The sequence below is a fragment of the Tachypleus tridentatus genome, chromosome 13 (assembly GCF_004210375.1).
Source record: "Tachypleus tridentatus isolate NWPU-2018 chromosome 13, ASM421037v1, whole genome shotgun sequence".
Classification (NCBI taxonomy): domain Eukaryota; kingdom Metazoa; phylum Arthropoda; class Merostomata; order Xiphosura; family Limulidae; genus Tachypleus; species Tachypleus tridentatus.
The window spans coordinates 44,710,488-44,738,059 of NC_134837.1; the positions used below are offsets into that span (position 1 = coordinate 44,710,488).

General features: G+C 33.0%; 1 protein-coding gene across 2 annotated transcripts; it reads right to left on the reverse strand.

Moving 5' to 3' along the window:
* Window positions 1-6,175: 6,175 nt before the first annotated feature.
* On the reverse strand, window positions 6,176-26,646 carry LOC143240801 (upstream stimulatory factor 2-like). Of its 2 annotated transcripts, XM_076483881.1 has the most exons (8): window positions 26,490-26,645; window positions 24,382-24,437; window positions 22,010-22,129; window positions 18,066-18,227; window positions 16,981-17,124; window positions 16,215-16,309; window positions 14,257-14,518; window positions 6,176-13,934 (listed from the first exon to the last, which is right to left on the reverse strand). In XM_076483881.1, the coding sequence occupies exons 1-7, from the start codon at window positions 26,519-26,521 to the stop codon at window positions 14,291-14,293; spliced, it is 837 nt and encodes a 278-aa protein (XP_076339996.1). In that variant the 5' UTR covers window positions 26,522-26,645; the 3' UTR covers window positions 6,176-13,934; window positions 14,257-14,290. The 2 variants fall into 2 exon arrangements, with proteins under 2 accessions (XP_076339996.1, XP_076339997.1); XM_076483882.1 differs by lacking the exon at window positions 6,176-13,934 and having other exon boundaries at window positions 14,265-14,430; window positions 26,490-26,646.
* Window positions 26,647-27,572: the final 926 nt, after the last annotated feature.

The window sequence follows — 27,572 nt, forward strand, 5'->3', positions numbered from 1 at the left end:
CCCGGCGGGTTAAGGTGTTCTACTCATAATCCGAGGGTCGAGGGTTCGAATCCCCGTCTACCAAACATGCTCGCCCTTTCAGCCGTGAGGGCGTTATAAAGTGAGGGTCAATCCCACTATTCGTTTGTGAAAGAGTAGCCCAAGAGTTGACGGTGGGTGCTGACAACTAGCTGCCTTCCCTCTACTCTTATACTGCTAAAGTAGGGGCAGCTAGTGCAGATAGCCTTCGTGTAGCTTTGTGCGAAATTCCAAAACAAACTTATAATTAGCTATACCATTTTTTTACAGCCGTCTTGTGTTGAAAATTCTTAATACAGTAATCATATAAGAAATTCGTAAGGACTGTACCAGGCAAGTAGTAGCACTGCCCATGTAGGGATGGCGACTCAGGATTGTTTATCAAAATATTTTAAATATCTCGTCATATGGGTATGTATGTTTTTTGTTATAGTAAAAAAAAACCATATCGGGCTACACGCTGTGTCCACGCTGAATCTCTGATTTTAGCACTGTAAATCTGTTGAATTACTGCTGTCCCAGCAGAGAACAAATATCTCTTTAATTCAGTAAGGCCCCCAGTGGCTCAGCGGTACGTCTGCGGACTTACAACGCTAAAAGCCGGGTTTCGATACCCGTGGTGGGCAGAGCACAGATAGCCCATTGTGTAGCTTTGTGCTTAATTCAAAACAACAACAATTCAGTATGTCATTAGAACCTAAAATCACTATACAGTGTTATGTTTTATAACAACATCTATTCAATAGCTGAGTCACAAGTTCTGGGAATGTCTGTATACATCATTGTAAAAACTTTGAATTTCATGCTCTTCTTGCCTCTACTACTTTATTACATGGCAACTTAAAACCAAAACATTGGGGTCAAATAATTTTACTTAGGTGAAATTGTTTCAAGCACAGTGGCCACTTTTAAGTATTATTCATAATTAGTAGTAATCAAAAAATTCAAAATAATAACTATAGTGCAAATAAGGTTATAATTACCCCTTGTAGTTAGCTTTATTACAGAAATTGGGTGTTCCTTTAAAAGGCTCAAGAGCAGGCGAAGCAGGAATTACTAGCCAATACAGATAAAAATAAATGTTAAATTGCATTGTAAAAAACAAGTAGGAAAACCTTTTCAAAAGGAGTAAATATAAAGATGGCTAATATTAATTCTTCAAAAACAACACACACAAAATAGGACCGTTGATTGATTGATTGATTTAGTGTTTTATGGCACAAAGTAGCGAGGCTATCTGCGCCAGACATTCGGTAAAATGTAAAAAAAAATAAATAAATAAATGTAGTAATAGACATAAATGGAAATGAAGGTAAAACAAAAAAGTATAAAACCAATGTTGACACCTAGTCTACAATGTTAAGATAGAAGGCAGAGTATAAGAAGTTGTAAGGTATTGATCATAACCCACCAGGAAGACTAACAGGTAAGTTCAAGAACCACCGTCAGTCACCTGAAGTTGGTCTTTCCAGTCCTGGTTCCGGGTTATGTGTCATAGCAACCAGTATCAAAATGTAAAAGAATAGAATTTTAAAAGATACATAGCAAAATTGTAACAATGAGTAGCCAAATGTCCAGTAAAAAGATAAAGTCAAGTAAATTGAGTAAAATTTGTAAAAGTAAATGAAGGTATAAACAAAACAGCAATTAAAACATAAAATGGCATAAAAACCAATGTTGACATCCAGTCTTCAAAGTTGTAAAATATTTACTCCAGCAAAATGGTAATGATCATAACCCGCCAGGAATACTAACGGGTAAGTTCAAGAACCACCGTCAATCACCTGAAGTTGGCCTTTCCAGTCCTGGTTCTGGGTTATGTGTCATAGCAGCTATTATCAAAATGTAAAAGAATAAAAGAATAAAAGTTTTAAAAGACACTCCGCAAAATCGTAATAATGAGTAGCCAAATGTCCAGTAAAAAGATAAAAGTCAAGTAAATGGAGTAAAATTTGTAAAAGTAATTGAAGATAAAAGCAAAAGGGCAATTAAAACAGAAAATAGCGTAAAAACCAATGTTGACATCCAGTCAACAAAGTTGTAAAGAACTACCTGTAGCCGAATGATAATGATCGTAACCCGCCAGGAAGACTAACAGGTAAGTATAAAAACCACCGTCAGTCACCTGAAGTTGGTCTTTCCAGTCCTGGTTCCGGGTTTTGAGTCAATATGGCCAGTACTAAAAAGTTAAGTAGTAAAAGTGTGAAATGATATGCAGCAAAAGTATAATAACAACTCGCCAGGACGACTAACGAGTATTTCAAACCGATAGTTCAAACAGTAGCGTTAGTCACCTGAAGTTGGCCAATCCAGTCCTGGTGTTGAGTTATTTAATATTCTGGCCATTTTACAATGTCAAATTGAACTAGAGAGATTGAGACTGAAAAGGAACTGCAATTAAAACGGTGTAATGAATAAATATCAAACACTTAAATGAGATTAAAAAGATTAATGGCCATTAAAAAATTAAAAACATTATCAAAGTGGACAGAGTCACCATCACCAATAACTCTGTCCAATGTTACAGATTGACCCTGGGAAAAAATATGTTTAAAATATTGCTGTCGTTGAGAATTGTAACGATGGCAAGAAAGTAAAACGTGGCTGATAGTGATTTGAGTGTTACACAAACTACACATTGGTGCATCAGTTCCAGATAAAAGAAAATGATGAGTTAAAAATCTGTGACCAATGCGTAGCCTAGTGAGAACAACTTCCTCCTTTCGAACTTTACGGAAGCTAGATGGCCAAAGTCCAATTTTGGGTTTGAGTTGAAAAAGTTTGTTGTCACGTTGCTCACTCCAAGTGGACTGCCAGCTGGCACGGAGCCGAGCCTTGAAGACAACACCATCGTCCATGTACGGAATAGGCATAGGAGTGATGGTGCTGAAGCAGACATATTTAGCTGCCATGTCTGCAAGCTCGTTCCCGCGAATACCAACATGGCCTGGTATCCAGAAAAACTGGATTGAAGTAGCTTCTAATGAGAAATGGGCCAGTCGGTTTCGAATATCAGCGAGAATAGGATGTGAGCTAACGTGTAGCGATTCCAAGGCAAGTATAGAACTAAGCGAATCAGTATAAATAGTGCAGTTGGAGTACTGCTCAGCTGCAATATGATCCAGGGCAAGAGATATGGCATACAGTTCAGCAGTGAACACAGAAGCTGTAGAAGGGATTCTGCACGCAACTACTGACCCATAGCAAACCATAGCAGAGCCCACTAAATTACCTGATTTGGAACCATCTGTATAAATGGGAACTGAATGATTGTTTGAAAGATATTCATTGAATAAAAGACGGTACTTCCAATATGGATTATCTGCCTTTTTTAGATGACTGAAAGAAAGGTCACATTTGGGGGCTGTAATAAGCCATGGTGGGATGGGCCGACCTGTGGAATCTGCAATGTTATCCAAGGACAGACCCAATTCATCCAATTGCACCCGGATGCGAAGGCCAAACGGACCAATGACAGATCGCCTGTTCTGAAAAAAGTACTGCCCACTGAGGAAGGAAAACACATTTCCAGGTGGGATACTTTGGTAAGGAATGAAGTTTCGAAGTATATTGTAAAGATAGTTGCAAACGGCGAAGGTGTAGAAAAGGTTCATGAGATTCAATGTATATACTTTGAACTGGAGAGGTACGGAAAGCCCCAGTGCAGAGTCGAAGTCCTTGGTGATGAATGGGGTCCAGCATCTTTAAGGCCGAGGGTCTGGCAGAGCCATAGACCATTAATCCATAATCGAGTTTCGATCTAATAAGAGCACGATATACCTTTAACATTGAACAGCGATCTGCCCCCCCAATTGGTAGAAGAGAGAACACGGAGGATGTTCAGTGCTCTTGTGCATTTGACCCGAAGCTGCTTTAAGTGTGGTATAAAGGTCAGTTTACGATCAAAGATAAGCCCTAAGAACTTGGTCTCCGGGACCACTGGCAGCAAAACTTCACCGATATGAAGTTCAGGATCAGGGTGAATACCCCGTCGACGGCAAAAGTGCATGCATACAGTTTTGGAGAGAGAGAAATTAAAGCTGTTCGCCAGAGTCCACTTCCGTACACAATTGAGGGCGGTTTGTAGTTGCCGCTCAATATATCTCATGTTTGACGACTGACATGAGATGTGAAAGTCGTCGACATACAGCCCATTCGCAACAGTGAGAGGGAGTTGTTCAGTGATGGCATTTATCTTTATACTGAAGAGTGTAACACTCAATATACAGCCTTGAGGGACTCCAAGTTCCTGTACAAAAGAACGGGAAAGTGTCGAACCCACACGAACTTGGAATCTCCTGTCCATTAAAATTTTTTAATAAACATGGGTAGATGGCCACATAACCCATATGTATGGAGGTCTCGCAAAACGCCATACCTCCATGTTGTGTCGTAAGCCTTCTCTATGTCAAAAAATATTGATACAAGATGTTGGCAGTTGAGAAAGGCTTCTCTGATAGATGTTTCAAGACGAATTAGGTGGTCTGTGGTGGAGTGCTGTCGACTGAACCCACACTGGGTGGGCGAGAGGAGGTTGTTTGATTCAAGGAACCAACTAATGATAACTAATGTTATGTGTCGTTTTCAAACGCTGCACCTCTTTTTCCTCCAACCATTTTGGGCAAGAATGAACGTAAGAGGGGTGAGAACCATTGCAGTTTACGCAATGTGGGTTCATGTCACAGTCATAGGCATCGTGGTCCTTGCCTCCACAACGAGCACATGTCAGGGAACCACGACAAGATGTCTTTGAGTGGCCGAATATCTGACATTGGAAACATCGAAGAGGGTTTGGTATGTATGGTCGAACCCTGCAAATGAGATAACCTGCCTTGATGGTGGCAGGTGCACGTGGTGATGTAAATGTCAAAACGAGGATATTTGTCGGCAGTGTAACTACGTCTTTGCGAGTGGAGATGCGCCTAACTGCAGAAACTCCTTGAGTGGAGAGCCAAGCGATAATCTGACTCTGGGACGTTCTTCAAGTCTCTCTCAACAATAACTCCTCGTGACGAATTCAAGGTAGCATGAGGGGTAACCTCAATAGGTATATCCCCAATTGCCTTTGAATTCAAGAGGAGTTCACTGTGTTGTGATGTGGATGTTTCAACCAATATGTCTCCAGATCAAAGCTTCTCTACTGACTTTTGAAGAGCGAGCAAGTCCCTCTAGTCCCTTCTGAATAAAATAGGGGAACATTTGCCCTAAAGGTTTTTCTAAAAGAGAATGTAATGTAAGAAAATGGGGTACAGGTGTTACAGATGTTGAAGATTGCTGCTCAGTCTTCAAGACATGGTCGTTTACCTATTGACTGTTTTTTCACTATTTTATTTAAATTTTTTATTGGAAGATCCTTAGGAAAAAAGGAAAATTTTGGTACCCACTGACCCCACCCACCATGGAGCCCCATGAAGAGATGCACTACAATATCATGCAAGGACATTGCAGCAATGCCAGGGTTTCGTGAGCACTATACCCAAACACCAGCATCAGACACAATGTCCACGACACCCATTGAGAACTTCCAACACTGGTACTTGGTTGACTCTAGCCCAAGTGGACCAGCCGATTGGCCCAAGGGGGCCACCCAAAGACTGCCCATCTACAGGAATTCAAGACCAAAGTGGTGTGTTAGGGTTGGACCCCTCAACCACCAGGATCCTCTCCTCCCCTTCACGGGTCGCCACGCACGGCAAACACGTGGGTGGACGTTTAGATCCCAGAGAAGGTAACTAGATAGAACAGAACCTTCCCTGGGAGGTCCCCTCACCACGTACAGGAATCTACACCGAGGGGCAAAATAGGACCGATGGCATTTGCATTATCAATGTATAAAGTCATTATTAACAAAATAATATATACAACTATTTAATCATAAATTTATTCAATTTTTTTATGTTAATATTATTCTACAGTGCAGCTACACTGTGTGCCTGTGCTATTATGTAGGGAGGATGCAAGTGCCATTAATGTATTTACTTCCTTTTTGAAAAGTTTTTTTTCCTTTTTCATGTAATAATTCAAATGGTTTACCAATACAATTTCATAATCAAATAAGTGTATCCATATTGGAACTTTAATACCAAAATACAATTTGCTGGTAAAGTTTTTTTTTAAGTTGAATTTTCTATTACTTCTAAAGGAGCACAGAAATCAATGAATTTAAAAATTTATTTATTTTTCTTCTTTTAAACTTACAAAACTATACAAGCAAGCACACTTTATGACACATTAGGAATGCATTGTACTAAAAGATGGACAAACAGCTGAATGCTATTTAAATAAAGGAATAGAACACGAATGCCACAATGTTTATAATTAAAATGCCTGTTGAAATATTTGGGAAAACAAACAAAATAACAAGTGTTCAAAATAATACATTTGAACAAGCATCTTAAATCACACCTCTGCTATATTGTTTCTACATGTTCATCTTGTCAACACATTTGCAGCACAGTTAGTTTACACTTTGTTTTATCCTGCTATATAAAAGTATTATTACACAAAATATAGTACTAATGGTGCTTTACTTTTGTTAAAACAACTCTCTTATGGGTTGTTCTTATTCAATTCAAGCAAAACCTAAAAGTGAATAGAAAAACAAAACGATTTAACAAGTTTGATTTAGAGAACTCTGAATATATGTACAACATACAATTTCTTTGGATCATGTATTTCATAGTATGTAACAACATATTTTCTAGCTAAATAGCAGTGCAGCACAAAAGTAATGGACAAAAAATGTAAAGAATGAAATCTAATAGTGAATAATGGGTTTATCAATACAAAGTGTCTTTACCTTATGAAATGAATGTCACTGATATTTCACCACGAAGTAATTTATAAAAATAGATATACCCATTTTGGTAAAGATATGAGCATACCTACAACATTCTAGGATACATTCACAGCAGTTCCTGCACTTCAATTCTAATTTTATAAACTATGTTTAGGTTTAAGTGCTAAAAAAGTACTTTCCATTCTTGAAAAAAGAAGTTTTGTATACAGCTTCAAAAACAAAAGTTTTTTTATACACAAAATTGGAATAAAACAGTTAAACTTAAAAAAGAAAGCGATTGTGGAGTAACAACTTAAACTGAGAAAGTATTAAACTTTTAAAAATGTAGGAAGAGTCAATAACGTGTATTGCTGAAGAATACACATTCATCTTTCATTCACAAGTGTGCTGACTCAAATAAATCATTTTAACCTAATATGGCTTCTAAAATAAAAATGCATAATGTTAATAAAATGCATAATGTTATTAAAATTCAATTTTATCTAAACTAAAATAATATTTCCATATTGGATACCTTTCTATCAACAAGATAATATTAATTCCTCTTCTTTGTTATTTTTTGCCTAATACCATAAATAATAGAAATTAACTTTCTAAGTTTGTGCAAAATTTATGATATTTTTAGTGGCTCACATAAGTCTATTGAGTTTAACTGTATCCTTTACAATATACAATACCTTGAACTGAAATACTTGTTTGTTGTTTTTTAAGTTCTTCAGAGATTACTAATTAACAATAGCTTTGCAGCTATAATAAAGCCAGTATATATACTGTTTTTTTTTTTTTAAATCACTTATAAAAGTTACTCTTTACTGAAAGGAAGGTTTCAAAATTTAAAATTTTAATGCAAGAAATTATTTTTCTAAACATTTATATAAAACCAATGAAAATATATATTTTGTAGGTATTCCAGGAGCTACAGTTCTTATAGAATAGTTCTGTTATTCTTTCAACTTTGTTAGTACTATCTGCTACGTAATTAAATTTTAATGAAAAAACAAAATCTGTTATAAAATGAAAACACAAGAAATTAATTTTACAGTAAATTGAACTCAATATCAGTTATTATTTTAGACAAAGATACAAACTTTTACTATCTCACAACTACTAGCCCTAACATAGTCAACAAGGTTATGAATGATGCATTCCTAGTTAATGCTGAATTTTTCAGACAAAAGTTTAGTAAATTTTATGACTGATGTATTTTCTCAAAAGAATGTATTTTATAAATATTTACACATTAGAAATATATACTTTCTATTCAACTATTTCTAGTAAGTAGTATTATTCAAGTTGTTTTATCAGCTACTAATTTATTGATTGATGCAAATATCTGTTAAAAATATGCCATTTTTATTATATCACAAATGTTTATAATAAATACACAATATTCTGAAACAGTAGCATTACTAGATTTGCACTATACTGATCAAATTAATTATATCTTTGTAAGCTTTATTTTTTGGATGAAGTTAACTTGGTTTAGTTCTAAGTTCACTTTTATGAGTTTATATGTTAAATTGAACTTTAACAAAACAAACAATCATTGACTGAAACATTGAATAATTTAAAGCAGGTTCTGATTTCTTCATTGGGGTTTGGTTCAGCCATTTCAACCTGTTTATTTGACATCACTTTTACAACCCATCTTACTAACATCATTGCAAGTATGTTTTAATTGTTCTGTGTACCCTTGCAAGATTGAGGCTGAAATGTAAGTTAGTTCAGAATTTTAAGAGAAATGACTTCCAATGCTGTTAATGCTCAGTCTGCATTTATGAGGAGACACTTTTAATGGTTGACTCCCAAACAAATCTATTAGGTGCACTCTTTTTCAAATTCCAAGTACAAGCTTGTATTCTTGGCAAAATCTGGAATCTGAACTGCCCAACACTGCTTATCACTGTGGTCATATTTATACTAGTTTCCAAGCTAAAAAGTAGCAAAACCCATGATCCCATACAAAACATGGTTTCTCAGCTTATAAGTCATTTTCTCCAAGGCTTTAAGAGATTGTTGAAGAATTAATGCTGCAGGTTTTGTCATCATTGTTTTTGTTTGATGGTTTCTGTTTAGAATCACAAACAAATATTTGCCAAGTCAACTGAAAGAGCGAGTCTCATGTGTGAAGTGCAAGACAAAAGTAGCAATACAAGCTGTAGTAGATTAGTATTACACCAGAGACATATCATCAGCACAGAGGAAATATGAATTGATAAAAGATTTTTTTTTCTGTTTAAGGCCAATCAGGTTATGATATTCATAAGCACTTTTTATAAGAACACAGTGTGACGAACACAAACTCATCACCTTCTTTGTCGAACACTACTGCGAGGCAATTTCTTTTGGCAGTTAATATATCAAGCCTTTTATTAGATTACATATATTTTTTTGTTTTAACTGTAATAATGGGTGTCACACCCAAAGACTGCCCAGCCAATTCCTTAGATTTTGTCTCATCTACTCACAGACTGGGCATTAAAAGATTTAAATTTATTTTCAAATACTTAAACTTTTTAAATCTGGTTCAGAACAATTATGTGAAATGCCATACAAACTGTATTTGTATAATGTACTATGATATACAAATATACTTGATTTTGTACAATTTTGTTTTCCTTCTTCTCTGACAGAGCTTCAAAATATGTTTTATGCCAATTATACAATCATTTTGGAATTTTCTTTAATTTTAATTTTAAGTGATAAAAAAAGAAACATTATATAATTGTCTTAAAGCTGAAGGTTTGAATTTAAATGTCCAGTTTTAAATATGAAACTGAAATACAATTTAGATTTTTCCCATTTGTATTCAAAGACCATTAGCATTAGTAAAATGCTCTTTCAAGATCTGGACTGTTAAATATTACCTCAAGCTAAAATAAGTAATACATGTTTGCTAGTAAGAAATAAGAGACCAGTGTATCATTTATAAGGCACACAATCAAACAAGTGTACCAATAAATAATCAGTTTTATTTTTAGAAGTAAGAAAAATGTGTTATTATTACCTTTCAAATGCAGTAATTAAAACCCTATTTGATATTAAACTATTTGTATGAACCTGAAATCAAGGTAAATCTTTGATACACATGTCAGTTTAGTTCAAGATATAATTTTTAAGTATACTATTTCTATGAAGATAACAGAAAAGTATACAAAAAAAATAAGTATGTGTCAAATGTTTTGATGGATTGAAGATGGCTCGTAGATTACTGCAGGTGGCAAATAATACTTTATGGCACAATTAAATGTTACCGTCTTCCATAATAGTTTAGGCAAAAAAGGGCTATGAATGAGTGGAACCTAATTGAAGGTGTTCGAATAATATAAGGCAGCTGGCTGAAACACAGGAAATGTTATTTAGGTAACTTAAAAAAAAAATCTAATCATATTTTAAAGTACTTGTAATTAGTAATGTTTGAATAACTTATTCATTTATACTTTCTCATGGAAATTCATATTTCTATTGTCATGGGCTCAGCAGATGAGTACTGGCATAATGTGAATAGACAGGCATACAACTAGATAACCTAAAAAAATAAAGAAAATTCTTGGCTGTTCTGTTTTAATTGAGAAAGCCCCGTTGTCAATTTAAAGTAAGTTTTTTTGTTTTTTGTTTGCAAATAATGCAAAAAACCTATTAGCTAATCCATTTTTGACACCAAAGACCAGTTCTGTGTCCATTATGTCTTTCTTGTCCAACACAAGTTAAAGGCCTACAAATATGATGTGCAATAATTCTCATGACTCATCACTAGAGATAAACTGAAAGAGCTTCATATAAAATTGTCTTCACATTTCAATGTAAGTGCAAAAAAGTGTTGAAACTAGACACACTTTCTGACAGATATTCATTACCTTTTATTCAATCATCCCAAAACATAACTTTATGTTGTGGAAAATTAAAGTATTCTTAGCTTAACCCTTAAACAGCAGGAATGTTGTATGTAGCAACATCAATTGATAATGGCTACTGTTTAAGGGTTAATTAGTTTTTGACCAATGTTCAAGTAGATTTAGTTTCAAAGCAAAACAATAATTTAAAGCATAACTTGTGTGTGTGTTTTCTGCTCTATCCATTAAAGGGAATCAAACCTCTGATTTTACCACTGTAAATGCAATGGGAATGTTTCATGAGTGAAACTGAATCAAACTTGAAATATTTTTTATATGCTATTACTTAACTTTATCTTCAATGAGACAACATGGGTTTATCCTTTCATTAAAAATTTAACTTATTAATTCACCTTTCATATAACTGAACTGTTACCTGTAATAGGCTAGTATATGCTTTCTTCACATTCTGCCAGCACCTTTGGACTTCTTGCCCATAGCCTCTGGAATATAAGCTCAAAACAACTTAATCTTCTAATAAGTATAATAAGACTTGTGAAAACAAAACACGTTTTTGTACTGAAGAATATTCATTACTCACAGCTGGAAACTGAATTTCATAAGACATACTGCTACAGACATATGTACATGAAGTATACTATAATTTATCAGTTAAAACTATTTGGCAAGGTTAAAAGAGAAAGCATTAATTTTGCAGAGTTTACAGGGAGAATTAGCCACATTAGACCAAAATATAGATATATATATAGGGAAATCTTAAAATAAACTGTAATGTAGGTTGAGCTTAAAAAATAAAGGGCACTATATGGCTCACAAACCTTTCTTTGACTGATTAATTTAGATGGGTTTGTTTTAGGTACAACAACATTTGGATAAGTAACTTGAGAGAGCATGAATGCATTACTATATAGTAGAAAATCAACAAAAATTATCAGTTACTGCATTAGCTTTTATTTTTTAAAGTATGAGAGATTTTTACTCAATCACTTAATGAAAATTTTCAAATAATAAACATTTTTACAGATATGTCTAACAAGTAACACCATTGTCATAACAGATATTTTTTTCTGTAACACATTAATACACTTGTTAAGTATAATAGTAAATAAAAATTAAATTTATTATGTAACTCTTCAATCTGAGGTACAAAAGAGGACCTAGCAGATTATTTATGGTAAACTTAACTCATCACTTGAAAGTGCAGAACTTTCTACATACCTACAAAGTGACTCAGAACAGTATTATGAGCTTCTTCTGGCTATTATCAATAATAAGGTGGTATAAAGGTAATCAATGATGTCATCAAGATGGAATAGAAGATATAAAAATACAGCAGGTCCTTAAAACATTTTACTACAATGCAGACATTTAGGCTTTACAACTGTTCTAGAAATGTGGCAGAAGGAGACAATTAACCTTATATGAGTGTGTTTAAAGCATATTAATTACAATTTGTACAATATCATTAAGACATCTGTTCATCAGTTCATTGAGCATCATGAGCAAACTTCTCTTGAAATAAAATATAGCAATGATTAGTAATGCATTCTCTACCATATTGGAACTTTTTAAGTCCTTGTTGTGGTGAACTTTAATAATCTACTGGAAAAGAATATGAAGAACACATTATGGAAAGAGATAGATTAAGCATGCCCTTAAACTCAGTGACCATTAACTTAATGCCCTTTGCCTTAAACGATTTAGCCTTAAAAAAAAAAAAAAATTAAGGTTGGAAGTTAAGATGTTACAGTTAGCATTAGAACTGTTTTATAGCACTAGATATTTGAGTATCTGAATTATATATTCAGAGCAGCTGGTATAATAATTTTAAAATATTATGTTAAAACACATACTTAGAGTTTATTGACAATTTTTCTTATGAGATGTTGGATGTTCAAGTGTTCATAACTAAATACCAATTGCATCACACCATTTAAATAATTTTCTCAGAGCAAACACTGAACCATTCTAATATTTTCCCATGGTCTCTAAACTACTATATTTGTAGTTTATTTATACTGTAAATTAGTTACACTGTTGGATTTAATGTTTTAGAGTAACAAACACTGAAACTGGAATTTCACAGCTGAAACAGACCTATAGCAAAGGTTTTATAGCAGCATTCCTTCCACAAGAAGTTCTATTGGTGGTACACCTAAGTTTGACTTGTACAAACAATAAAAGAATGTTTTTTTTAATGTAAATAAAATCATACTTTGTTGGCATGATTTCCAACTTAACTTTTTATCATTCCTATAAAAAAATCATAAATGAAAACAATTTTATATCACTGGGACATAACATAATGAAATCATTTCAGTTTGAGAGTTAAATGCCTATCACCTACCTAGTTAACAGTTAGTTATTATAACTTAAACTTGTAGTTTAACTAAAAATCTATAAATATTAATAAACAGACAGATACAAATTTTAATTACTGCTATTTTGTTAAAGCACAATGAAACACCTATTTTTTTTTCAAAACTGGTAGAGGCTTCCAGGAAAATGTTTTGATAATTGAAAATTGTTTACAATAACAGCTATTGCAAATACATACCAGAGGATAGCATGAACCCAGTATTATATTATATATTTCGAATACCCTTCTTTTTCGTATGTTTAGTGATTATGGAGGAATCTTTGAATTGAATACAAAGAATAGAACTGAAACCAATAAAGACTCAAGTCTTATTGAAAAATACATTAGATCTGAAGAAATAAAATATAAATCATTCATAAGTTTAAGTTTTAGTGTCAAATATAGGAATAATTAAAAAAGGCTATGCAAATAATATATTCTTTAAGAAATATATGACAAAAATATTCAGATGCATTGCAAGTCTTAATTAATAAAGCATGCTTAATATGTGAATCTCTTAGAACTTTGAATAATTTTAACAAGCAAAAGCCCACAAGGATAACACACACACACAAAAAAAAAGTTAAACAATGGAAGTGGACATTTCCAACCATAATTCACATCAACTATACCCCAAAACTGTTCTAATAATAAACAATAAACTTTTACAAGTGATAATATGTTCTCTTTGACTGCAACTTAGGTTAACAAATTACTGACCACAATAATGGAATGTCTGCCACTGTACAGTAACAAATAATTCTGATATCTAGAGAAGCTAGTGTTTCTTCACTTGGGAGGGTGATGCAGCTTAGAAGTGGTCCCATGAACAAAGGCTGTAATATTCAGGAGTGCCCCAACACTCTGGATGTAACTTTATTATTTTAAGCTGGAGATTAGAGCCCTAGCAAGAAATAATAATAAACAGCATAAGCCACACAAAATTTATCAAGAAGATAACTTCTCAATAAATCAAAAAATTAAAAAAATTATCAGCAGGAACTTTTTTAATCATAATTCTGAGCTTCAATTTTTGTGTAATGATGTGTCACATTCAAATCACTTTTAATTATATCAGATATTTTATACATTTAATTATGCCTGGTGTCTTACGTTTAATCATTTACAAATAAACAAGACAAGTTTTGTCATTAGTCTCAATGCTATTTATGAGTCAAAACATGCCATATGATCAGTACATTGTATAACTAGAGGAATATGTTTACCATTAGAAGAAATAAACAAAATCATTTTGTTCTATTATGACGAATGAGTCCTTATCCGGTCAGCCAAATTTATGCCATGCTGCTGGAGATGAGCTCTTAACATGCGATTCTCATTTTTCAGCTCTTCATACTGCTGCTGAAGCAATTCCACATCCATTGTCAGTCTCTCATTCTCTTTAAGAATATTTGGTAGTTTAGCATTAGCATTTCTCAATTCCTGAATATAGTCACAAGCTTTAGCAAGGATACCTCCTTTACTATGCTAAATGAAAAAAAGGGAAATTTCATATTAAAACTATTATTTATTAGAGCTTTACTATTCAGAAGAATTGGAGAAACAGGTAGCTAGCCTTCATGATCTCAGAGTGGGTCAAGCAACCACAGTAACAATGGGAAAAAACTGTATTAGTGACTATTACTAAGAAAATCTAAGTAAGAAAAAGTGCATAATAACAAGTCAACCACTGTCTACTATATCCACTTTCAATTCACCGAGACCTAGCCAAATTCAAAGGTTATACAAGACAGATGGAAGATAATATATACAGTAATGGTCAAAATGCTACTTATATCATCAAACCGTTATAGTGTGAACTTTTTAAGTTGGTGAAGTGTCATTTTTCATCAATTTTATTTATGTAAGAAAATGTCATAATTAAAGTATGGCTTATTTAATACTCTATTTATTTTAGCAATGACTACTGTGAGTTAACCAGACCATTTGTGTAATTTTTGGTAACAATGTAGGGCCCACATGCAATTCAAAAAAATTGAAATATAAAGTATAGGGATCTATAGGGCTTGGCTTCAGGATGCATTTTTCTACGGTTTTAATGGTTACAGTTGTTTCCTTTCTTCCCAAATTTAACCACTCTGCTCATAGCTTTCCATTAATTCCAACAATTTGTGAACATAATAAGCTATCGGTAGATGTGCTTATCATTAGCCATTTACAGTTTTTATTACCACCAATGGAAATTTTGCTCTGGTCCCTTTTATGACTTGGTCTCTTTGCAACTGATTCTGCCATGATGGCATCTGCATCTGCTGCACTGGTAACAAATCAAACATTCTGTTACCTAATACTTAAGTAACCTTTAAATTTGATGTAAATCAAACATTCTGCTACCTAATACTTGTAAGTGACCTTTGAATCTGAAGTTTCTGACATGGCTGCTTAACAATACAAGTGCAATGTTTTTCAAAACAAAAGTAAAGATGTTCAGCTTTCATTAACTCCTCAAATTAATAATCCATGCAATGCTAATGTGATATACATTTAACATGAAATATTACTTGCTCAGAGTAAATCATTTAATTACTTTAATATTTATACCTACTGCTTGCCTGGAAAATCCAAAATTTCTATCATGCATTAACTCATTTGATTCACGGCACTCATTTATATCATTCTAAACCTGATGTAATGGTAAAATTAATACTTAAACAGGAATCATGAGAATTAATAAACAGAATAACATGTGTTCCACTGGTATCTATCCTAGTGCAATATTATTTATAAGTATTTCCAGTAAAATGTAATAAAAAATTAATTCCATATTTATAATTTCATTATTAGATGCATTATATACTTAATTGTTTCATTATATTATTATCAGTCAGCCTATGACAGAAAAATATTTAAATTAAAATCGTTCTGATGATGTTAGCATGCTGTTATAGTACCATTCACAGTTTACATTGTGCTATGCTGTATGTATACTTCCCCAGCAATAATAATTTGGTTTGGAAATTTATGAATTAGTTGAACTTGTACAAATATTAGATTTTTCTATAAGGCACAAAACTGAAAGAAATATAAACATCAAAGAATATTCATATATACAAAATTCAAGAATTTTACAGTGAATGAAATTTGCCAAGATATATACGTAATGTGTGTGTTTATTGGCGAGTATGATACATTGTTTAAAAGATAAAACACTCCTTACACTTACCTGACTTTGCTTTGCATGATCTGAAGTACAATCTGGAACAATGGTAGACAGTTTGGCTATCCAATTATTAATTTTGTCCCGACGCCTTCTCTCAACTGTAATGTTTATTCTTAATCAGAAAACACTACTTAAACATTCCAAGTGTATAAAATTTGAGAGAATACAGAATAGCATTTATGAAGTGTTAATAAAATAGAATTCTACAGGATTTATGATTAACCAGTTTTTTGTTGTTTTATTTTAATTTATTGTAAAACCAATCATAAACACTGTATGCTTCATTACATTCTGCAAGTTTGGTTCTTATATACAACCTTAAAGATCACAGACTGCAAGACTTATTTACTACAGATATCTGTAAAAGGAGAGAGAAGTGCATCAAAAAATCAGATAAATACTTTTATTGAAGTTTATTACAAACTTTCTGACTCCTTTGCATACAAGTATATATACTTCTTTATCTGTGGCAGAAATAATTGATAAAAAATTCATTCTAAGCAGTACTGAAACTTATCAGGTACTAATGGACAGATTACAGTAATATTAAAAGATATGGCTATTTAGTCAACACAGAGAGTTCAATAGTGATATCAAAACAGATGACAACAATAAGCATACATTAGTTTATAACTGGTCTCACCAACAAAAGCATAAAGTGAAAAAGTAATTAATATACTGACGTATAACCTACTATACATACGTAGTTATTCCAGAGCTTACGCTATCTCTACTCTCTACATGTCTTTTATATTAGAATATGAATTACCCTCATTATGTGTCGATCTCCGTTTTTCATCTCTTCCTGCTCTTGGTTTTTCTACTTTAGAAGTGAACTGCTCTGTTCGAGGTGCAAGTGAACGCTGCCCTGGCTGGTACACTTCTTGTGGTGACATCATTACATAAAACTGACCTAGTTATGTAGATAAATCACCTGTTATTATCCTCAAAAGACAGAAACAAATGTTTTAGAAAAAAGCTACATTACGGGATATCTGCCTCAGGTCTGGTGATGATTGAGATATGATTCAGCATAAATAAATGTCAAATTATATCAACATCATAAGTTACGTTTAAGTTTAAATTTTCCAATTTGATTTGCATGTAGATTTCAGAAATTTTAACAAATTTTGTCTTTATAAATAATTTAAAAATATTAGCAAAATGTAATCTTTCAAAAAATTTAAGACTTAGCCACATATTAAAACAATTTAAAAGATCTAAACATTATGATGAGTATTATGACAAATATTCTAAGTAATTCAAAAGCTATTCTATGAATTATTTAACTTTTAGTTACGACCTGATCACAATGAACGCCTTTTGCTTTGTTGTGCGTGCGGGGGAGTAATATTTTGTTCTGTGATATAACAATTTTTACCATATTTAAATAAATATTTCAGAATATTCCAACTTTAAGCCAAAAATTACTAGACTTTTAAAATATGCATGAAGATGGTTTATCACACTTTTATCAGTGGAGAGTTATTGCATGATGATTAGCATTTGAATCAGTAGATTGTAAGGTATGTGGGCACTCAAGACTTGTGGCATATGAAAAAACAAATCTATACATAGAGGGCAGCAATGAACATGTAAATGTGCTAGAATGGAAACCAATATATAGAATCAGAACTTCTGAGATATTTCACTTGAAAATCAGTATATTTAAATTGAATTGAATGATGTTCATTTTTTTTAAAACTTTCAATAAAAAAAATTCACACACATACAGATCTAAACTGTAGAAAAATATACTTCAATTTCATAAACCACATCCAAAAGTGTTTAACTGACTTGCCTTTGGAAGTTAATAGCTAAAGAAAACTTTTGTTGATTAGGAAAAGTGCTCACCTTCTTCTGGGTTGGTAGCACCATTAGCTGTTGCATAAGGATTGGTAATTATTGCTTGAGCAACCTGCTGTCCAACAAGAGCAGCTGTAGCTGTGGTCACAACTTGGGGTACTTCTGGTTTTATGTCTGAAGATGGAGCTACTCTAACCACTCGATACGTAACTAGAAGCACACAAATATACAACAGTGTTGAAGAAACTGACTAGTATTTGTCACTTACATGAATACCAGATGTTTTATCACTATAAAGAAATCCTTAAAAAAGTTTAATAAAACATTCTCATCTAAGTATGAAATGTGCACATGATTAGAAAAACTATAATCACCCTTATGTCTTACACACTCAAAAATTTTTAATTACAGTATCATCAAGAAGTCCAATGAGCCTTACCAGAAAACTAACCAGGCCCACATGTGTTTTGGCTTAATATATATAAACCATGTAAAGTATTATAAAAAAAAGTTTTACATCTGTACATACATATAAGTGATGCAGTTACTTTAGTATTTCTCAGAATAAAAAATCTAAGATTATTTGTTAAAATAATATAAATTATTAATCAAAAGTATTACAAAGATAATGTAATCTGTACTTTAAAATGATGTAAGTAGGCTCTACACAAATCACACTAAAAAACATGCGTTTACTGACAATAGGATATTTCCTCCAGTATCTCCATTAAACTTAAAGCATCAAAGTTTTTCTTTTTCAAATAATATGAAGAAATTTCAAGGAAAAAAACAAGCTTGAATAATACTCAATCTTAATTGAATGTTGAATCTACTAATCAGGTTTTCCGATTATTTAATAAACAATTTTAAATATTATATTATAAATCCAATATTCCTACAATAATTGTAAAGAAAATAAGATATATATCATATATAAAAATTCACTTAGTGTTTTTCAGGTTGTTGTTATAAGTATGTCAGAAATTTAAAACAATAATCCTTAAAACACTAAGTGAATTTTTTGTATGAATTAAGCAATGCTGATGCTAAGATGCATGTGATATCAGATTAGCCATAAAACTGTAATTAAAAAGATACCTATAATGACAATTTGAAAAACCAGTAGATAAACATTATTCTTCCTCTAAAGAGTATGAAGAAGACATATGATGTTATTGCTTCATTTGTATATGCTAGTATATTTTTTTTTTTCATTTCAAAGAATGACCAGAATCTACACAGAACACATGGCTTAAGAAAATTTACTTCTCTCTCTTTTCATCTCATTATGATTATAAAAATGCTGTACTCTGACAAAAAAGGCTGTAAAAATAAATTATCACACAACTTTTATAAATTTGATATGTTAACATGATCCTCCGATGTACCTAAATTAAAATAGCAATAATATTTAAACATGAAAATGAAATTTTAACTTACAGAATACATAAAAAAAATTGTTTCTAAAAGTTCTACATCTCTTTCAAGTGTGCAGTATAACAACAATTGGTTGGTTGTTTAGTATTTATTGGTGCAGAGCAACTGGGCATTCTGCACCAAACAACCAGTAAAAAAAGTAAAATAATTAAAATATGTAAAAAAGAATCATAATAAAACAAAATATAGTTCAATTTTCAAATTAAAATATTAAACAGAGTTTAAAACACCAATGAGCCTTAAAAATATAAAAACACAACTGAGGTGGACAGTGTCACCATTGCCAATGACACTGTCCAACATCAAGGGTGAGCTCATGGTAAAAATGTTTAAAATGATGCTGTCGCTCTAGATTCTAATGACAGCATGCAAGTAAAATGTGGGATATTGTGACCTGAGTGTCACACAGACCACATATTGCATCAGTACAAGATAAAAGAAAGCAATGAGTTAAAAAACTGTGACCAATGCATAGACTAGCCAGAACAGCCTCCTCCTTCCAATCCTTCCAGAAGCAAGATGGCCAAAGAGCAATAGAAGGTTTGATCTGGAAAAGCTTGTTATCACATTGCTCACTCCAAGTCAACTGCCAACTGGTGTAGAGCTGAGCCTTGAATACAGGCCTGTAGTCCATGTATGGTACAAGCATGGCAGTGAAAGTACTAGAGCAGACAGATTCACCTGTATTGTCAGTGAGCTCGTTCCTGAGAATACAGATGTGGCCTGGTATCTAGAAAAACTGGATAGAAGTAGATGATAGAAAGATATAGGCCAGGTGGTTTTGAATATAGACGAAAACAGGGTGAGAAATAACTTAAATTGATTCCAGGGCCAACAGAGAGTTAAGTGAGTCAGTATAAATAGTACAGTTCATGTACTGCGTAGCTTCTATGTGATCCAGGGCCAGAGAAATAGTGTACAATTTGGCAATGAACACAGAAACTGTAGAGGGGATTCTGTGTGCAATAACAGAATTTCAACAAACCATGGCAGAACCCACAGCCACCTCATTTCAAACAATTCATATAAATGTAAGAATTGTTCCAAAAATGTTCTGAAAATAGATGGCAATACTTCCAATCAGAAGTATATGTCTTCTTTAGATGACTCAAAGAAAGACATATTTAGGGATGGTAATTAATCATGACAGAATGGGCTGATAAGTGGATACAGCTATGTTATCCAAGGGCAGACCCAATTCTTCCAACTGCACCTAGATATGAAGGGCCAAATGAACAATGGCAGACCATCTATTCTCGAAAAGCATGCTTCACTGAGGAAGGAAAACACAACCCTAGTTGAGATGCTGTGGTAAGGCTTGAAGTTTTGAAGCATACAGTAAAGACAGTTGCAAACAGTAAAGGCATAGAGAAGGTTTATGAGATTCAGTGCACAAACTTTGAAATGCAGAAGAGTGGAAGGCCCCTGTGCAGAGCCGAAGCCCATGATGGTGAACAGGGTCCAACATCTTTAAGACCAAGGTCCTGGCAGTGCCATAGACTAGAGACCCATAATCCATATTTTTTTTAGCACAGAACATCGACCTGCTTCCCAAGAAGTGGAATAGAGGGCACGCAGGATGTTTAGTGCCCTTGCACACTTCGCATGTAGCTGCTTGATGTGTGAAATTATGGTCAGCTTATGATCAAAGATAAGCCCCAAAAACCTTGTCCCAGGGACCATGGGAAGTGGGTGAATATCCTGTTGGTGGTAGAAGTGCATGCAAACAGTTTTGAAGTGAGAAAAGGTAAACAAGCTGGGCCACTAAAATGCAGTGTAGTTTAATAGTGTGGGATACCTTTCTGATAATGATTTTATCCATTTTTATTTATTTTTTTTTTTTTATAAATAGGGGTATTCATAATAAACTTTCTACATTTCAGTGCCCACTGACTCCACACACCATGGAGCCTTACGAGGGGATGCACTACAGTGCTAAACAAGGACACTGCAGAAATGCCAGGGTTTTGTGAGCACTCTACCTGAACACCAGTATCAGACACAATGTCCACAACACCCATTGAGAATGTCCAACAATGGTACTCGATTAACCCCAGTCCAAGTGGACCAGCTGACTGACCATACGGAGGCCATCCCAAGACTGCCAATTTACAGGAATTCAAGGCCAAAGTGGTGTGTTGGAGTTGAACCCTTCAACCAACAGGATCCTCTACTCCCCTTCACAGGTCACACATGGGTGGATATTTAGATCCCAGAGAAGGTAAACTGAAAGAACAGAACCTCCTCTGCGAAGTCCCCTACCACATCCAGGAATCCACCTCGAGGGGTGTATAACACAAAATTTTAAGAATATATCATGTCTTTGGTTATTCAAATTATTTGGTTTATCAGTTCTCAATTGCAAAAAAACAACAGAATTTTGTCTTTAATTTATAAGAATGTTCCAAACTGTATGATATTTAGCATCGACTGCACATTTTAAAAATTTATAATATGCAAAAACAAACATTTTAAAACTCTCATTCTGAAAACAAAACAAAACAGGCACAAAAGATTTTTGCCAAACAACTTTTCAAACAAGAACAGCTTCTCACCATGTCCATTTTCAGCATGAAGTTGATACTGAACATTTGGATCCATCAGACTGCTTCCTTGTGGGCTGAGATTCAACCCTGTGCCATGCTCCACCCCTTCCATCACACCAACGGTTCCTTCTATATTAGTTAGTACAAAATCGTAATTAGAAAAAAATTACTTCATTTTCATATACATGTAAGTTACCCAACTGTATTATAATTTTTCAGCATAAAAAAATTTGGGATTGTTTGTTAAAATGATATAAATAATTATTAACCAGAAGTATTACAAAGATAATCTAAATTGTAATTTGTATTCTAAAATGCTTCAAAGATGTTAATGTAACAATACACATTTGTTCAGGCACCCAGCCACATGTACAATGCTATACTGTATCCAATTTTGTATTTCATGTCTTCATGTATATGAATATTCAGTTTCATAAATGCACGTAAGCCAAAGGGATTTTTTCATCCATACTAGTTTATCATTAATACAGATAGTAAAAATTTATATTTCTTTATAGCAGTTACAGGATGTATGAAAATAATAATGTTGAAGTAAATTTGAAAAATGTTTAATATCATGAAAAATGTAGCCATTAAAATATAATATTGGGAAGAATTTACATGAACATGAACTGAGATTAAAACAACCATTATTAATGTACTTTTGCCTTAATTTTCAGTTAAGTATCAGGTCATCCCTTAAGTAATGTCCGATTTTAAGTTCAGAAAAAGAGAAAGGATTTCAAATGCTTTTAACATTATTTAGTTAATAATGTATGTTCCATTATTATTAATTCCTTCCAGGCAACAATTCACAAGCACCTGAATGTCACTTCTATAAAATTATTGGGGTTTGAAGAAAAACAATGTAGTGAAAGTAGTTTTTGACACCTTCATATGCTCCAAGCTCTTTTCCAACAAGATAGTTCTGCAAACTTTGGAATATATGATAATTAGACAGGGCAAGGTCTAGAAAATAAGAAGGATGTGGAAGTTTTACCCAGTCTAGCACTTCAATCTTTGCAGATGTGATCTTTTCTGTATGGAGCTGTGTATTATCCTGACATAACTCAACTTTATGATTGATCAAAGCAGGCCTATTTTCTTTCAGTGCAACATTCAAGCACTCTAATTCTCGACAATAAAAGTCTGATGTAATCATTATTTTGAATGGCAGCAACTCAAAGTGGATCACACCAACAATATCCTACTAAACACTTAACAAGACTTTTCTAGGATGGAGATCCATTTTGGGCTGTACTTCAGCCAGTTTACCTGCACTGATCCACTGTCTGCAGCAATGAACATTTTCATAAAATATCCTATTTTCATCTCCAGTCACTAACTTGCCCAAAAGAAGGTGAGTTACGTTCATAAAAGTGCAGAGAAGTGCAAATGTCATCTCGTGTTCCAAAGTTGGCTTCTGTCAAATCATGAGGGACCCATTTTCCAAGTATTGATACCTTTCCAAGTTGTTGCAGATGATGGGGAACTGTTAGTGGGTTGAATTAAGCTTCTGTGCTAGTTCTTCAACCGTTACAGCACAGTCTTCGTCAAGTGCAGCAAGTCATCATTAAACTCAACAGGACGATCTGAATGTTGTGCATCACTTAAGCTGTAGTCACCTGATCTGAACTTCTGAAACCACCTTCGACGTTTTCTTTCATTGAGAGACTCTGCACCATAAACACCTTGAATGTTTTGTGTACTTTCTGCTGCACCATTGCCTTTTTTAAACTCATAAGGTATTATATGCCTAATGTGCTCCTCAGACACATCCATCTTCATAAGGGTTGATTTGATTAATGATCAGAAAAAAGTGGAGTTGGATTAGTTTCTTTTATTTGTTTGAATATTTTTTATACATGTCCTACTATATAATTTAGTCATTAATAGCCTTCTACAAAGAGAGAAATGATGATACACTTTCTGTATTAAATTTTTGGATGTTACTTATGGGATGACCTGATATTATGAATCAATATAGTTGGGCACCTTAGCATTGTTTAAAAAAAAAAATTTGCACAAAATTGAAAAGGATCAACCAAAATCATATTAATAGTCTTTAATAGCAGTTATATTTGGAAAATTTTTTGTTCAAGTTAATGCACTTTATCAGAAATGAATTAAGGATTAAGTTTACGTTTCTTTGATTGATTGAGTATTGTAATGAAATACCTTATATAAGTTTCATGGTATTCTAAGGCATTATATCTGCAAATACTAAGCAAAATTTTAGCTTGGCATTACTTAAAAATCAAATTACATTATTTACTCAGTAATGTATTCTCTTTACTAAATAATTTTTGTTTATTTAGTCTGATCATACATGTTCATGTATAATAGTGTCTAATAGTAAAAATAATAAATTCTTTAGTGACCTTCTTGAATATGATGAATTTCATCTGCCCTTCCTGACTCGGCTTTTTCTGCACCACTGGATGAAAAACCAGAAATTCATTTTAATTCCAACAGGAGTAGAAAAATTAATATTACTATACACATACATTTAATTCTGAATATACCCATATGTATATATAATACTTGTTGAGATAGGCAAAAATGTTTGAATGATTTTTAGTTAAAAGTGCTCTAATAGTAAAATATTTAGATCTGTTTCAGGCATATTTACACTTGCAAGTCACTACACTTCTAATGTATTGCAAGATGAGGAGCAATATTCTCAAACTTTGTTGACACAGATATAGGAGTTTGCACATTACCTAGAAGCATCAACTGAATCAATTAATATCACAAAAGTAACCAACTAATCAAAATTAGTGTTATTGCAGTAAATATCCAAGTAATTAAAATAGTGTAATTATTATTTCTCATAATTATATTAAATTAATTAAAGGTTGTTCAGCTTAACAAATTAACATCATAATTCATGAAGATAATCAACAAATTGAAATTAATGTTCCAAATTATTACTATTTCCAATTATTCCTGTCAAGTTGCATATGAGAACTATCTAATGAATGAACCTGACAACTAATCAATTAACAAATTCCATGGGGATGACCAAGACCACAGGGGCATAGATTCTTCAAACCTTGCAGAAATATGAAGGAATGGTGTGAGTGTATGTGTTACTCAACTGAAGTTTATAAAACAAATCTCTGTGAATATATAGTCATAGCCATGTACGTCCACCTCAAAGTATATCTACAGTGATGAATATAAAACAACACATTAATATTAGTGAATGTAATGCTGGTATCAATGATAGTACATGTAAGAAATATATACATATAGTTTTCATGTACATTGATAAAATACTTAGCCAGATTTAGTATAAAGTGGTAGAGGATGTATAGATGATAAAAGTCAGTAAATGAAAATTAACTTTACATACTTCTTGATTACCAGAGTGGATGTATGACTGATATGATAATGTTCCTGTCAACTCTTCAGTAAAGTATTAGGGTCTGTATGTTAGAAAGAATGGCTATCTTGTGTCACTATTGAATGTATATGATATGAATAGCTAAACATTAATAACAGTGAATATCTGGTTAATTCTTGCAAATATTCAGACAGACAATTGTCAAATAAATTCCAGAGTAAAAATATCTAGTTTTAGTAAACTAAATTATTAGTCTTTTCCATGAAATTAGAGAACTGAAGTGTAAAATGGAAGAATCTAACTCTGGATGTGATGTGTGCTCAGCTCATATTATTCTCTACCTTCATAAACACAGTGTACAAACCTTTCTTCATTATTTTTCTTATCCCTTTTCAAATTATTATGAATAAATATTTTATTACTATGTCAAAAACAATGATTTACTAACGAGGAAGCAAAATCACCCTTAGTCAGCACGAAAATAAACCACTAAATGCATACAGAATTCAATGTTAATATCACAGCACTAAAATTATGTGAAATATATAAATCTAACTAAACACAATGCTTGATGTTTTTTTCAAATGTAGACAAGCATGAATTTTGCTTTACTGTTCACATTTCTCTTTCTCTAAAAGTTCAATAACGTACAATGATTTTTAGATACAACTGACAACTCTTTGTATGACTAAAGTTTAAAAATAAGTTTTCACATACCATTTATGATTCTCAGTATATATATATAAATATTTACATTAAGTCAGCAAGTACAAAGATGTAAAAAATATATAGGCTGTTCTGTTACTATCAATATGCTTTTCCTTTAATTGAGTGTACATATTAATTTACAAATTACAGAACCTACGTTATTGTTTAATAATTAGTTTCATAACTATGTTTATAATATAACTTTACAAGTTGAAACTAATATTAGAAGTACTATTATTATTAATAGTGGTAGTAATACTACTAAGTAATAATTTTAATATATCATGCCAGATACAGAGTTGTTTAACAGTTACATACGTATTACTAATATCAGGCTTCCCTCCTCAAGTACAACTCATACTCAGCTCTTATCTCGTTGATAATGTTTTTCATTTTCTCAACGTATTAATAAATTTCTTATGATATAATTACCTGGTATCCAAACTTTGGTCCAGCATATCCATGTGACTAAAATCTAAGCGAGGGTTTGTCTAACTCCAAACCTAAGTCACGGGACCAAACACAAGGTCATGTGAATGTATCAGATGACCAAAACGACAAGATGGCGCATTTAGTTTGCGTTGTTTCTGTACTGGGAGGTAGATAGAACAGCCAATCAGAGACGTTATAGTTATTTGCTGTCGTTTTAAGATGCAATATATTTGATACTACGTTACGAAAACACGTAGTCTCAGCAATAAATGATAAGTTAATTAAAATCATAAACAAAATGAGAACAACTGTTATTGTAATTTATATAAAATGATAATAATACTGCATTCTAACCTAAAAAGCAGTCTGTTATGGTTAACTTTCTAGCAAAGATTTTCAGACTAATTCTTCAAGTATGTGTTGGGTTTATTTGAACCGCAAGCTTCAAAGCACTAACAAGTGCTCTTCGTGAAGTCGAATTGGCCTTCCATGGCCAGGTGACTAAGACACTCGACTCGTAATCCGAAGGCCGCGAGTTCGAATCCGCGTTACACCAAACATGCTCGCCCTTTCGGCCGTGGAGGCGTTATAAAGTGACGGCCATTACAACTATTCGTTGGTAAAAGAGTAGCCCAAGAGTTGGCGATGGATGGGATGGCTGCCTTCCCTCTAGTCTTACACTGCTAAATTAGGGATGGCTAGCGCAGATAGCCCTCGTGTAGCTTTGCGCGAGATTCAAAACCAAAACACACCCACACTGTGACAACTCTAGCCGAACCTTTTACAATGTAGGAAACACTTTACAAATTATTAGCAATTAAAAGGAGCTCAATTTACATTGCAGCCTAACAACTATGATCAAAGCTTGTGAAGATAAAAGCTAATTAAATTTAATTATGAAAAAAATGAAAAAGTGAGAGTCATAATTATTGTTGTGCGACAGATAATAAATACAGAAAATTTATGAGGTGTAAAAGGGATGCAAATTTTGGTACCTATTGGTGCATCTAAGATTTGATGAAGTGAATTTATTTGTTGCTAGTTGCAGTGTGGCTCAAGGAAGAATGAGCTAAGGCGTGTTTT

Coding starts and splice junctions, on each gene's coding strand:
- LOC143240801 (XM_076483881.1), bottom strand. CDS start 26,521: ATGGATATGCTGGACCAAAGTTTGGATACCAG. Junction 24,438..26,489: donor GACCAAAGTTTGGATACCAG/GTAATTATATCA, acceptor TTTTTCATCCAG/TGGTGCAGAAAAAGCCGAGT. Junction 16,310..16,980: donor GAGATCGACACATAATGAGG/GTAATTCATATT, acceptor TAAACATTACAG/TTGAGAGAAGGCGTCGGGAC.